This window comes from Meriones unguiculatus, chromosome 3 (genome assembly GCF_030254825.1).
Source record: "Meriones unguiculatus strain TT.TT164.6M chromosome 3, Bangor_MerUng_6.1, whole genome shotgun sequence".
Lineage (NCBI taxonomy): Eukaryota > Metazoa > Chordata > Mammalia > Rodentia > Muridae > Meriones > Meriones unguiculatus.
Genome location: NC_083351.1, coordinates 161694256 through 161709927, shown reverse-complemented (window position 1 = coordinate 161709927; position 15672 = coordinate 161694256). Strand labels below are relative to the sequence as shown.

The 15672-nt window shown below is 35.3% G+C and overlaps 1 protein-coding gene across 1 annotated transcript; it reads right to left on the bottom strand.

Moving 5' to 3' along the window:
• Positions 1-1335: 1335 nt before the first annotated feature.
• On the bottom strand, positions 1336-15058 carry LOC110539641 (alpha-S2-casein-like A). Its single transcript, XM_021626484.2, has 11 exons — positions 15008-15058; positions 13534-13560; positions 12773-12814; positions 12089-12115; positions 11002-11025; positions 10865-10909; positions 9290-9403; positions 6901-6924; positions 6205-6231; positions 3787-3909; positions 1336-1347 (listed from the first exon to the last, which is right to left on the bottom strand). Exons 1-11 carry the CDS (start codon positions 15056-15058, stop codon positions 1336-1338), a joined length of 516 nt encoding a protein of 171 aa, XP_021482159.2.
• Positions 15059-15672: the final 614 nt, after the last annotated feature.

The following is a 15672-nucleotide window of genomic DNA, read 5'->3' as shown; positions in this document are numbered from 1 at the left end:
GCTCTCTTAAGTTATTTTTTTAGATACTTTGTCATAGTAATAATAAACCAGCCTATAAATGAAAAAAAAAAAAGTAAACAGTTGATACTGGCTGCTAAGAATGTGGAAATGATTAAAGCCAACAAATATGTAAGCATTCAAAGATATGACAGAACCACATGGAATTGGATGTCCTTGAATTTACAAAATTATTTTAGTGGCCTCCATGGTTAGTTAACCTTTATAAAACTGGTTATTCTAGTAAGAGTGGCCCCTTCTCAATGAACAACGAATCTGAGTGAAAAGAGCACACGGTAAAATGCATTTAAAATTTTATTGTTTTGATAAGAGATGTTTTGGTTCTCATCTCAGAAGTAATATTGAAAAGACTTCCATTAAGCAATATAGTTACTCTGATACAATGATCCAAAATTGGCACAGCCAATGCAATCCACAAAGAAGATTATAAATGATACAGAAAGTATCCCACTCTCTCCTCTTCTGGCTCAATATTGTTGTCTTTTCAAGAAGCATCTTAGGGAATGTTCACAGCATTAGATGACATGATGTATGGGGAAACTATGCAGGAATCAATTTTCTACTCAGACCTTTGAAGAAAGAGAAAATAACAGATTATCAGAAATACATATTATTGAAAAATATATAATAGGCATATATGTGTAAGATCTATATGAACATTCATACATACAGGGTGGCCAAGTAAAATTATGTATAATTAACTCTGATAGAATAGTAGTGGCCTACTCAAGCTGACATTTTACTATTAATGTCTAAATGATAGTTAAGTGAAAAATTATCTCATACATTTCATAAAAGGCATTCTACGTAATGTTTCCAATAATTAAGAATTACTTACACTACCAGGTTCACCATTTATTCTAAGGAGAAGATATTCTCCTTAAAATGGCTTAAAATTTAAAGAAAGAAATATATAGAATTGACCCTTCATATCGACCCATCTCTCCTTTCAGAAGGCTAGACAGGTATCGAAAGTGCACCAGTGTGGCCACTTCTGTTTTTCACAATTTCTGCTCAGTTTCATTGCTCCTGGTTGAATCAGTTCCATCCCGCAAAGGAGTTTTTATATAAATTATGTACCCATAATTAGCACATGCGTCAAACTTACACAGACAACCAATTGGTAAATCAAAAATGTGTAGCAAAACTGAAAATATTTTCAGTAAATGTTTGATTTGTAATATAACTGAATAGTCGAAGTGTGATTTTTCTTCTACTCGGACATGCTAAATTGTAAGTATTGTTAAAAGTGTTGTTCCATGTCCAGGCTAAAAGGCACTTACCTACAGCTAGCGTGCAGCAGTTAACTCAAGAATCTTAGAAGTATCTCTGAAAAAAAAAAAAAGTACAATGCATTTTAACTGTCTAAGAATGTTTTTATTTCATTTAAAGTATCTCCTATATTCTCTTGGTATCTAATATTGAACCTAAAGTTAGATTCTATAGTGATGCTTTCTATAATTTCACTTTCTTTAATGATGCTTGTTGTTTTTTTTTTTTTTTTATCAGTTACATTTTATTAACTCTGTATCCCAGCCGTGTCCTGATCCCTCATTCCCTCCCAGTCCCTCCCTCCCTCCCTCATCTCCACCGTGCCCCTTTCCAAGTCCACTGATAGGGGGGACCTCCTCCCCATTCATCTGATCCTGTTTTATAAGGTATCTTCAGGACTGGCTGCAAAGCCCTCCTCTGTGGCCTAACAGGACTGCTCCTCCCTTCGGGGGTGGGGAGACCAAAGAGCCAGTCATTGAGTTCCTGTTAGAAATAGTCCTTGTTCCCCTCACTTTGGGAAACCAATTGGTTACTGAGCTACCACAGGCTACATCTGAGTGGAGGTTCTAGGTTATATCCATACATGGTCCTTGGTTGAATGTCAGTCTCAGAAAAGACCCTGTGCCCAGATATATTTGGTCCTTGTGGAGCTCCTATCCTTTCCCCATCAGACTAACTCCCCTTCTTTCTTATGATTCCCTGTACTCTGCCAAAGGTTTGGTCATGAGTCTTTGCTTTGAAAACACTGCTAGTTAGAGTCTTTCAGATGCGCTCAATAGACTCCTGTCATACGTTCAATGCACATCCCACCTGTCTTTCTAAACGAGGATTGATCATCTTACCCCATGTCCGCTCAATTGGTTATCTTTTTTAGGTGTATAGATTTCATTATGTTTATCATATCTTATAGGTCTATATAAGTGAGTATATCCCATGTTTGTCTTTCTCCTTCTGGGATATTTCACTCAGAATGATCTTTTCTAGATCCCACCATTTGCCTGCAAATTTCATGATTTCCTCCTTTTTGATTGCTGAGTAGTATTCCATTGTATAAAAATACCACAATTTCTGTACCCATTCCACCGTTGATGGACATCTGGGTTGTTTCAACATAAAACCAGATACCCTAAATCAATTGGAAAAAAAAGTGGGGAACAGCCTAGAACTCATTGGCACAGGAGACAACTTCCTGAACAGAACACCAACAGCACAGGCTCTAAGAGCAACAATCAATAAATGGGACCTCATGAAACTGAAAAGTTTCTGTAAAGCAAAGGATACCGTCATCAAAACAAAACGACTGCCTACAGATTGGGAAAGAATCTTCACTAACCCTTTATCTGACAGAGGACTAATATCCAGTATATACAAAGAACTAAAGAAGCTGAAAAGCAGCAATCCAAGTAATCCAATTAAAAAATGGGGAACAGAGCTAAACAGAGAATTCTTGAAAGAGGAATATCGAATGGCAGAAAAACACTTAAAGAAATGCTCATCCTCATTAGCCATCAGGGAAATGCAAATCAAAACGACCCTGAGATATCACCTTACACCCATCAGAATGGCCAAGATGAAAAACTCAAGCGATAACACATGCTGGAGAGGTTGTGGAGAAAGGGGAACCCTCCTCCACTGCTGGTGGGAATGTAAACTTGTACAACCACTTTGGAAAGCTATCTGGCGCTTCCTAAGACAAATAGGAATAGTGCTTCCTCCAGACCCAGCTATACCACTGCTAGGTATATACCCAAAGTTTGTTCAAGTACACAAAAAGGACACTTGCTCAACCATGTTTATAGCAGCTCTATTTGTAATAGCCAGAACCTGGAAACAACCCAGATGTCCATCAACGGTGGAATGATGCTTGTTTAATCTCAAACAGTAGGAGTTGGAAACACCCTGTAGATAACTGATAGATAGGGGACTCGGTTCTAAGGATGCAATGTCAAATCACTAACACTTATACAAACGTTTCAGTTCTGTGCTCCACCATCTACTCTGCATGTTAGTGGTGAAGGAGCATCCCAAGCCAAAGGCCTTCAGGAAGTGAATGAGATACAAGTATTGAGTAGGGCTTGTAAATTCACTCTGTTCATATAACTTTTGAATATTTTATAAAATTAAAATTAATAATACTCAATGCTTCTACCTCAACAAATAACTATAATAATCAAGAGAATAATTATTCTCAAAACCTGTAACTGGAGAGAAGCCTCAGAGCTGTATATAAGAAATTGAAATAGAATATCAATGCAATTCTTTGTTATTGCTGATTGTTAAAATAAAAAATTACTGTTCTTGTTACTATTACAGGTACTTTGATAAATAATATAATTTTAATGCCCCTAATATTTTAAATTTAAAGTGTATTTTTTATTTCTATGTAAAGCCATATTTTATTTCATCTTATTATGTCACTTTTTGCAAGCAAATGATGCTATTTTACATTATATTTATTTTTATGCTAATATTATATTAAATCTTTATGACACATACCACATAGCGAGCATATGGGGCGGTGGGGTACTCATTGGGATTCCAGTAGTTCACAGGTATCTGTGTATGAACAGCCTGAGGGAATTGGGGGATGGTGACCTGCTGAAGCTGGCTGAACTTGACCTAAAAGAAATAAAAATAAAAAAGTTAATATCCTCTTTACTTCAAAACAGAGAGGAAAAGAAGCTAGCAAATTCTAACATTAACTACTTAGACATTTTCTAAATTATTCCAAGAGAACATGAGACAAAACTTTTTCTAATATGAAAATCAGCATAACCATTTTTGTTTTATGGAACTCACGATTGAATTGAAGATATTCTATTAACTCATACACAGACACAAAAATGTGTAAAAGTAAACCGGAAATTTGTACTTCAGAAGGAAATAAGAACATTTTAATAAGCATGCTAATTTTCTTCACACGTTTTCATATATGACCTTTAGAGTCAGAGAGTTGCAGAATGATTTATCATGATGGATTCCCTGGAGTCTATACCTCTGATCTGGTTGCTCAGTCTCTCTGAGCATCATTTCAATTGCAGAGTTACTTCATAGAGTATATATAGAGCTTTCTGAATGGCCTGTGTCAGATTTTATGTATAGTTCCACTCGAGATCTTTAAAGCTGGCTGAGTTGATTTTACCAGGATGAGTCCAGAGGATCAATAGAGATTCTTGCAGGGGTGTCCTAGTTCTTATCAATAAAACATTTTATTTTATTTCCAGTGAATGAGTGCACAGTGGATCCATGATTGTTATATGTTATTGATAGAATGGCAAAAGATGCTGAAATCATTTTTGTGTCTCTAGCATTTTTCGGACACATTTTGTATATATTACAAAAAACTTTAGAGTATCTAGTTTATTCCTATGTTTACTTTTCAGTTAGAGGTAAGGTATGTGACAAGAATGATGTTATTAAATTTTGTATCAGGGCAGAGGCCTGGGGCTAACTTCCCAGACTTCAAAGCCTGTGTCATTTCACTGAGCACATGTACTTTAGACTCAGTAAACGGTTACCCGACTTGTTCTTAGACACTGATCGCCAAGACACCATAGTTTTGAGAAAGAGAAGCTGGGATACAGAGAGAAGCTGGGATGCAGTTTTACTATGTGGGTGCTTAATCTAAATTATTTAAAATAAAAAAAATGTTTTATGCTGAGATTTCTAACTACTTTACAAATCAGCAGCTAATTTCTAAAGTAACTGATTTTAAAAAATAGGCCTGTTTTTATTTTCAGATGCACATTTTATATCAAAATCAAATTTTGATCGCTTGTCTTGAATTTGTTTTTAAATATTTTCTTCAGATTGAGTGATGTGGTCATTGGAACACGTGATTTATGCCATATATATTTCATATTAATTGAATTATAGATGAGAATTTTCATTATCAGTAATATTTATATCATATATTTTTATGTAGTTAGTAAGATAGAAAATTTCCATTTTTTAGAAGTTTTAACAGCAGAAAAATGTGATCTTTTAAATCAATTGGTTTATTTTCATTTATGTAATAATGTAATCTACTTCACTAGATGAATTGCTAGAAATGTCCTTAAGAAATTAAGAAAAAAAAAGTGTATGAAAGTCTGGAGGTGCTTTAGACCGCCGGCCATCCCCAGAGGCCCTTCCCTATATAACCAGACTTCATCTTGGTTCTGGTTCTTGGTAGCCCCTTTTCCTACCCTTGCTCCCGCTTTCCTTCTTCCTGCTCCTTCTCTCCCTTTCCCCACAACCCTCCTCCCCCAGCACGTGCTCTCCTTCCTCTCCCTCACTGTTTCCAATAAACCTGCATTTATATTAAAAAAAAAAAAAATCTCCCCCTGAGGGGGGAGCAGGCCACAGAAGATGACAATGCAGCCACTCCTGATGAGATCTGATAGACTAAGATCAGAAGGAAGAGAGGGGGACCTCCCCTATCAGTGGACTTGGGGAGGGGCATGTGTGCAAAAGGGGGAGGGAAGGTGGGATTAGGAGGAAAGGAGGGAGGGGTTTATGGTGAGATACTAAGTGAATGAAGTGTAGTTAATAAAAGTTAAAAAGAATCTGAAGGTGCTGAAGTAATTCAATTTGTAATGACTCAAATTATAAAACGTCACCTGACAGGAAAGTTCATACACCAGTATGACCGTTACTGTGACAGGTGAAGAATGCCGGCAACAACTTAAAAAAAATCAATGTAAAAACATGGAAAGTGCAAATGTACACAAACGTAAATAATTTTAAAAGCCCTTGACAGAATCACTGACAATTAAGGCAAAGATTTAAAATAATAAGTCACTAAAATGTTACTTTCATGCATCTAAAATAATCTCTGTTTTATCAGTAAATGACATTGTCAAGGATGCTCACTCTTCATATTCTACACACTGTAAGCCACAAATGACTGCAGAAAACTAAAACACTTACCACCATATCAATAATCTTCTTCAGGATTTCCTGAAGAAAGCAAACAAAAATGCGACATATTGAAGTGAACACTCATTTATTTTGTCAAATTTATTCTTAGATGTGGCAAGAGTGGTCCATCTGCTATAAACTCAAACATGACGATTTGTTCACGGTTTGAATTACGTCTGAACTCCTCAAATATTAGAAACATACATTTACTGCTTTTTTCTCGTATCAACTTTAAATGGAGTTTGCTCATTTTACTTATTAAATTTCCAGTATCTAGCATCTCTAGATTAGTTATTGCTTATTCTATGCTTTCTAAATAAATGGATAATTTTATATGTTTTAGTAGTATAATAAAACATTTTATACTATGCTTGCTGAAATTATGCTAAATAAGCATCTGTACATAAATACCCATATCTGTGCCTTGGGAGGTCTTCATATAAAATTTTTAAGAGATAATTTCAGAAAAACGTTGCTAAATATTTGCTTAGCTAAGTAATTCTAGTAACAATACATTGAAACTGTTAGTGTTTATAACTATTGAAATCACTAAATAATAAGCTCTCCATTTCCCCTGGGAAATAAGAATTTAGTTCATCAACGATCATGCATACTTTCATGATAAGTAGGTAACCCTTTCCTAGTCACTAACTACAAAATTAGAAGGAAAACTTAAAAGCCCTTGTAATTTTAGTAGTCATGACTCACCTCCACAGAAGTGATGGGGGATTCCTAGGAAAAGAAATAAAAATAACACACCAAGTTATTTCTACGGTAAGATATTACAAGGGGATAAAACTACGTAAATTGTTGGATGCCATTCCAGGTGACCTATGACATAAATAAGGGGAGGTTTTTGAAAACAGCACTGATGTGAGAACTCGATTCCACACGTGGAGCACACAGATTAGAAACTGCGGACGGGCTCCTCACGCAGTTCAGAGACTGCCAAGAAAGGAGGTGGTAATTCTTGTTCTTGTCTAGTACTGTGTGAACTCTTGCCACATTTGAATGTTACTGCTTTGTCTGTTCCCACATGGCTTTTCTTCATAATTACATAAAAAAAATTCTATTGCTGTAAATCTAATCTTATGCATCAAACAACAATTTTAATAAATGAGATTGTCTGGCACTGGACTTTGTTTTTATGAAAAAAAAGAAAGAAAAACAAACAAGTTACCTCAGAGGAGTCCTCTTCTTTTTTCTATAAAAAACAAACAAACAAACAAACAAAAAAACTGGTTCAGTGTATGACACATCCATATAACCAAATAAAATATCCCTTTCTTGGGATGATTTGTCTCAATTGGTGCTTTCTTGGGAGAAAAAACCCTGGGCATTTGTAACAGCAAGATACAAATGATTCAGAAGCATTTGAAAAATTATTTTTTTAATATATTTCTTATATTTGAGATCTGTTTTAGGGTGTAGTTGTACTTGATAGCATTGCCATATTTAAAACTGTAGAGTGCTGTGTATGGAAATGGGATAAAGAATGCTGTAATACTTTAGTATTCTACATTCCACACTTCAAAAATGTGCTTAATTTTAAAATAAATTTTGACAATAAATGACATAGAGCAGATATCCTTTAGCCTAGAAGAAACGAGCAAAATAGCTTATTGATATAAATAGCTTAAGGACTGACATGCGACAATCGAATAGTTTGATACCTACTTATAACTGATATTTACATCTAGTCAGGAAAAGGAGATTTTTAAGAAGTTTGCAACCAAATAAAAAGATAAGACAGTTACTAAGACTAGTGGGACCTGAGAAAGAAGGAATTACTGTACTAAAAAATATTGTCAGGGCCAGAAAACCAGGGCATCTGCTGTGCGCATGGGTTTTGGGTATGGCAGGGAGGCTGCACCTGGGGAAACTCAACAATAAGGTTGCCTAAAAACAAGATCCAATAAAACGGCAACATCAGTTGATATGTACACGTAGATTAGGGATTCTTGTGAGGTTTCAACTCTGGATGGAGAGCTACAGGCAATTAATGGTTTCTAAGAAAGGGAAAAAAACAGTCTTCTTCAGGGAAAATTTCCTGATAGGGTAGCAGGTCCCAGGAGTTTACCTAGATACATAAATACATGTATATGCTTTATATGTAATAATTAATTAAAGAATGAAAGGTCATGAATTTATGGAGGGGGTGAGGAAAGGAGGAATTGAATGATACAAATTCACTAGTCAGATATGATATCTTCAACAGCAGAGACAAAGGAAATATTACTATTTTAAGTAATTATGCATTAAATAACTTCTTGTTCTGTTCTGGAAAAAAAAATGTCTATTTGATTGTTGGCTAACAGCTGACATCTACTAACTAGTCTACAATTTTTGCTTCCCAACTCTGCCATCTCCTGGACATAATAGCACATCAGAAACTTTCTACTTCAGATGCAAACGTATTTTAATGTTTAAGATGTGCCAATAGTCATGTAGCAGTGTTGGAGACAATGCATGAAAGCTTATTTGCTCTAATGATGATAACGGTTTCTTAGCTTCTAGTAGACTCTTTGGAAAATAATTTCCACTCCAAACACAAGAAGCACAGATAGAGCCGATCTTCTGCCCAATGTCATATGGCATGTGGCTTTTGGTAGTTCAGCAGCTGGTTCTCTGCACTTCTGACTTCACATCTCAAGCTATAGATAAGATCCTGCCTTGTTTCCTGCATGATGCTGTTTCTCCTATTTCAAAGACTTCCTTAAGCCCAATAACTTGACACATCGAATAGTCATTCAGATTGACTTCTTTAGACTTTAGATTACTTTTAAAAATGACATCCTCTCATACTCACTTCAAATCACAACTGAATGCAAATGTCTGAGAATTATGCATGGAATTCATATTTTTGAATTATTTACAGTGCTTTTAAGCAGTAACTCAATAGAAATTTGTCTGTATGATTTTATTTAATTTATATTCTAGAAAATTTATTACAAATGTTATCTAAAAGGATTTTGCTTTCTGTATTCAAATTGATCAGAACACTTTTTTTCAGTTAGCTGTCTTAATTATTTCTCAAATGAGGGTAACATTAAAAAAAATAAGTGAAAAATTTAAAAAACAGAAATGCAGCACTCACCTGGATGGGAATATTACGGATGGTCTTACTCTGGTCCCACTGGATCCCGGCCTGTTGCTGCTGAAAAGGTGTGCAGCACTGAGGGATGGAAATGCCCTGGGGCTTGATTTTTTTCTACAAGAAGATAAATATGGCAGTATTTATGTAGTGACTATTCTCTGTTTGTCAGAGTGTGTCTTTATGAAATCAAATCTATATAAATAACAAAACTATACCAGATTGACTAAACAAAATGCATAAAGTGAATTTTAGAACTGAAGACATTATTAAAATGTAGGAGTCCAGAAGAAGTTTGAGTGTCTGTGAAGGGCAAATTATTATGTGAATGTAGAAGTTGAGAATTTCTTACACTGCTATTTTTCCCCCTACCCCATCCCAAAGTTGGCTCAAGAAACTTGATGCCTGCACTCGGCAACAGTGATGTTTATATTTTCTTTGTTATAGGCTGACTTCTTAATGACTTCCATCACTCTTCCAGAAAGTGAGTTGATTAAGAAGCACCTATGGCACCTGTCTCTTAGACCCATCCTGAACTTCTCCAACTTTGATTTGGCCATCACGAGCTGCCTACAAATAACTGTCTTTAAAGTTGAAACCACATTTTAAAAAGCCTCATATTTAAGTCAGAAAATTTCCAGTGCACAGACAGTAATTAAGTGGATGTGAAGAACAACACTGAGGTATCTTTGCTGGGGTGTGTCAGATGAGCACATTAGGGAGAATATAAGAGAACACCATCAGAAGGATATAGACTGGCGTGAAAAAAAAAGTATTAGACAACCATTTCTTTAAAATAGGCTACTTTATCTTGTCTTGAATGGTTCAGTGTGAAAGTATTTTGTTATGATAGTCATAGAATGGACTTTTTCTATATGTTTAAAATCAGCGACTGTTATTCTTTTGTTTGTTTATTTTCACAAACTTTTAATTATGTAGCTTGCAATTATCCTTTGACACCTTCGCAGTCTGCAGCTGTAGTATCCAGTGGTTCGTTTTGACACAAAGAAGTTGTGGAGTGGAGGAATTAAGCAACTGCTCAAGGAGCTGAGGTTGGGAAGGAATTTGCCCAATTTCAATACTTTCCTTCCTTTTTGCACTGCATATTTCTGTTGTCTCCTGGAAATGGCTTTCATCACCAAATGCACTTCAGAATGAGAGCATTAGGTGACGTTTGGTCTGAAATTATTTGTCTTTTTTTGTTGATTCAAAGAGAAGCATTTTGACTAATTACAGAACTGAGGTATCACACAGATATCTCAAGTCAACTAGCTATAAAGTATTTTTCTGAGTTTTAAAATTTTTTTGAATTTGGATTGTCTAGTTTTTGTTAACATTCCATTTCTGTTTTGTTTTTCAAGACAGGGTTTCTCTGTGTAGCCTTGGCTGTCCTGGACTTGCTTTGTAGACCATATCTGCCTGCCTCTGCCTCCACAGTAGCTGGGATTAGAGGCATGTGCCACTGTGCCCAGCAAAATTCCATATTTTTTAAGATAATATTCACATATTATGTCAACAATTTTGTAAAAATTTGGTGTTAAATATTGGGAAGAAATGCTATGGTCGTAACAAACTTACCTGCCGGCTTAGGTTGACCTTCTGTGCTCTAGACTGCACAATTTTCTGTTTAAAAAAAAAAAACATTGCTGATGTCAGAGAGGTACAGACAGAAATGCTGCTAATAAAAGAAGCTTTGTTGAATTATAGTTACTTACTTCACTGATATCATCAGCAGATTCCTAAAGAAAAGCATGAAAATAGCTTTACTTGAATAATATAGCAAGAGTTAAATATCAATGCTATTTAGTAGGAAGCCAAGGGTAATTAGTCAAATATTCAGAATCCTGGACGGACATGTTAAGTGGTTTAAGAATTAAATAGGCTTAATATTTATCATAACTTTGTCTGTCTCCTTTTTCCTCTATAAAATTAATGGCATAATTAGAATATATTTAATTTTAACATGTTATCTTTGCAGATTTTTTTTTTAATTTCTGGACAGGCAAATGATAAAAACAAATAAATGAGACGAACCAGGTGTTAACTCATGCTTGTAACCCCAGCATACTCTGTAATCTGAGGCAGTAAGATTACTATGGATTTATGGCCAATCTTGGTTATAGAGTTATAGTTAGAACCTGAGGTCCCTTCTAAAAAATATAGGAGAGAGAGATGGGGGTGAGACATATTTGGTGAGAAGTGGGGTGGACTAAGCCTGTTGGGTCTTTGCTCAATGACAGCTATGGTTAGAAGCTCTCACTCTGGACTGAGACCTACATTTAGAGAAAGGCAGAGGCCTGTTTTCTGAGGCATTGGCTGTGAAGAGCTTGGACATCATTCAAGGTCATGAGGCTCTAGATTCTGACCCAATACAGTGCTGCCAGACCTTTTAAGGCATACCTCAATCTTTCACCATTGTTCTTGTCAACCAAAGGTAGAGAAGGTATTGACAACTTTCAGAGTATCTAAAACAAACTTTCTTTTGACTTTTTTGAAATAGATCTCCGTCTTTAATATTATTATGGTATCACATCAAAGATTTAGTGAAATGTAAACATTTTAGTCCAACTCAGAGTTCCTGATTTAACTTCTCATGGAGTCACATATACAGCAGAGAATAGGGTACACTAAATAATGATTTTATGAATTTAGTTAACTTAAGCTATGATGGGATAACTTTTGAGATCCTTTTCTTCCATTGAATATTTATATGTGTATCTCCTAGGGATTATCAAGTTATTATAGAACACAATGATCAAGTCAAGATTTCCCAAATATAATAGAGAAGAAATAATATATTACCTCACTGGATGAACTGCTAGCAGAATCCTTGATGAATAAAGTAAAAACAAAACAAAAGAATTGGCAACAAAAAATTATATTTCTCAACAATATTCATCAATAAGCAGCAATTACCTTAACTTCATATCATATTTATTTCCTACTGTATTACTAATATGCAAAATGAGAAGGAAGATAAAAAAGCACATTTAATTATGATTTACAGGTACTGATTATTAACCAAATCTGGGAAAATATATGGGAGGGATTCATTTGATCAGGTTTGTAACTGGGGTTTGGTGAACATAGAGAAAGAAGGGATAAAATTTTTGCAGCTAAAATCAAATTCTAGTTTAAATGACTATAGTTTAAATCTCTCATCAGTTTTACTTTTTTTATAGTTTTCTAATTTACAAAGAATTAGGCACATTACCCCTACAAAAATATTTATGAAATTAGGAGAAACCCATTTTCTTTGGAAAGAATTATACTAATACTATATCTCCACTCTTTGGGTTTATATTAAAATAACTCATTTGAAAACATGGCGCCAAAATGAAACACAGCTACCGTGTGGGATCTTTCATGTTATTGCGTAAAGGCTAACTAAGATTATGAAAACACTGATCATTTGAACTTCCAAGTTGAAATATGACAATCATTTGGACAAATGGGTGGTACAGACATTAATAAAACAAGTCTTACCTGAGTTGTTTGGAAAAACACATTACTGCCTTGCTTATACTTCTGAAAAGAAGTAAATAACATTAATTTTATAGCCATGCAAATTAAAAATGTTTTAAAACATATTTAATATAAGAAGCTATGACTTACTCTATGGTAGTTGCTGGCAGATTCCTTAGGGGAAAAATGATAACACATTTTGGTTACTCATGAAATCTTTTACCTATACTAACCCCCCAAAATATTGATGAACACTGACTATTGAATATAAGAGTTTACAATAATGATTTTTGAATTGACAATACCAAAGTGGGGAAAAAACACTCGTACATTTTCTTCATGTTTTTAAAAAAATATTTCTTTGAGTTTTAAGTGAAATCATGGGAGGAGAGCACGGCTATTTGTTGGGTACCATTGGGCTGGAATCAAGTAGTGATGCATGGGAAGAAGACATTCAGAAGATGGAGCCCCGATGTGCACACATTCACTGCCCCCACAGTGGACCTAAGGAGTTACCATCCTCATTCGCAGCACGAGATTCCTACATGAACGTCAGAATCACTGAGGGCTAACACCACCAGCATGGAGAAAAGTGCGTATGTTTACTGCTGCTGTATATTTTGGTTCATTTTCCCCCAAATTTTTCATTTCAGTGGAAGAACTTTAAACTTTTTCCTATGACTTTAGAGTGGCATTGTTGCTATTCATAAAAATTTAGGTGAGCAAATGCATGCAATTTACTATTAGGTGCCGGAATTAACCTTCATAATAAAGTACCTTACCTCACTGGAGGATTGCTCCTTTATCGCCTGCATAAATAAAAATAAAAGCAAATTTAACTTCTATGGCTTATTCTAAATGACAAGGTGTGTCTCTTTTTCTACTACTTAATGACAGTGAAGTTTAAAGCAAAAGCTGAGGCAGTTAAACATGAAGCGTGAGGACTTGAGTACATTCCCTAGGACCCACATGATGGATGGCAGGAATTGCCCCCCAGCACCCACAAACCCCATGTGATGCACACATGCACACACACACACGCATACACACATACACACACAGAGGCACACATACTCACGAATTAGTAAAAATGGTTAAGATGAAAGATTAACAGTTTTTTAGACAAAGTTAGTGCAAGAAAAGGGCTTTCTTTGAAAAACTAATTTTCAAATATCAGTACAGAACAACTTTGACAAAAGTGCTTGTGAAGATCTTGAGCTACCATTTGCTAATTACACAATAGACTTTTATCTAGATGCTTCTTTTTATTTTGAAGAAACCGTTTAGACTAACAATAAAAATTAAAAAGGTACTGATCCTGTATAACATTTCCAGTCATCATATTATTTTTCTGTATAAATTAACATCTTTATTCTAGAGTTAACATTTACACTCAGACTGATGGTAAAGATAATGGCAAAAGACTAATATTATTGTTACTATCATATATGTAGATACACGTGGACCGACCTAACTACTGTGATCATTAAGTATTTTAAAATGTATTATCTATCATGTGCTGGGCATTTTGAGACATCATCATCATCATCATCGTTTCTTTACTAGCTGTTTTTGCTAAATATATTACATTTAAATTCAAGCCTACTAATACATATACTCCACTCAAGTCCTTTTTTGCTAAGTTTATGGTGTGTGCATTCGTGCATTTGTGTTTTCTTGTTTCCATGTGCAGGTAGGGACATGCACACATAGGTGAGCTTGAGTGTCAGTGCCTGAGGTTTACATTTGGAGCCTTCCTTGATATCATTGGATCTTTTTCACTGAGACAAGATCTCTCTGTTGAAACAGAGTTCCCTGATGCAGCCTAATCTGGCGAGCCTGCCTGTTCTGGAATTTACTGTCTCATACTCTTTCCTTTCCAAGTGCTTGAATTCAGGCTGGCAGCTTAGCTGTACGTGGGAGGTTTTATATGGGTCCCAGGAATCCAAATTCCATCTTTGTCCTTGTGTGCCAAAAGCTTTATCTTTTGAGCACTGAGCAATTTTGCAAGCTCTCTATGTTTGCTTGTAAACATTTTTTTTTTTTTTGTCTACACTCTGCATCTTCTAGATATCCACAATTTGTACCTTGACTGCCCACCTTTGGACTTCACACAAGGTCATTGATACAGAATTCAAGGTAACAGGCTCAGTCTTAATTTTTGCCAATGCTTGCACCTTTTGCACATAGTGACAGCTTTACTCTTTTCATAATTCCAAAAGGAAGACAGAGCATTATGTACCCATGTTCACTTACATGGCTTGCCAGAGCAACAGCCACCAGGCAGGTAAAGATGAAGAACTTCATGGCTATTTGGTCCTACAGAAACATAGGTAGGAAATTAATAATTCATCTTATTGAAATTGTAATGTAGTCATTTATCTATTATTATACATGTAATGGATAAAGGTAATGAAGGTGAATTAAATAGGATATCGAAGAATTTTATGAATACAAATAAAAATATCACAACTTATTTTGACACCTGTTTTTTTTTTTCTCAACAGGACATAACCTTAAAGCCATGTTTGGTAAATTGTGAATGGTTCATTCAGAGACAATCAGTTCCTAGAAGTAATCTTAAAGGATGGACATTTCTTGAAGAATGATTTTAGGGAGGATGAAATATAGCATAAACTCCTTCTGAAATTAGTCACAATTCCTTGTTTTCTGACAAAGAAAAGTAGTAGATAGAAATGACACTTGCATGAGAGTCAAAAGCCAAACATTCTGGGCCTACTCTGGTTAGGGATCTGAAGCTGAAACAAGCCATTGAATGTGATAATTCTCCAACTAACATGCCTAATCAGTGGGCTCTGAGTCCACAGACTCTGTGATCACCCTTAGCTAGAGCAACTTCTAATTCAAAAGCCCTTGAGCACCTACAAGGTTCTCTGGCAGACTTTAAACCAATTTCTTTT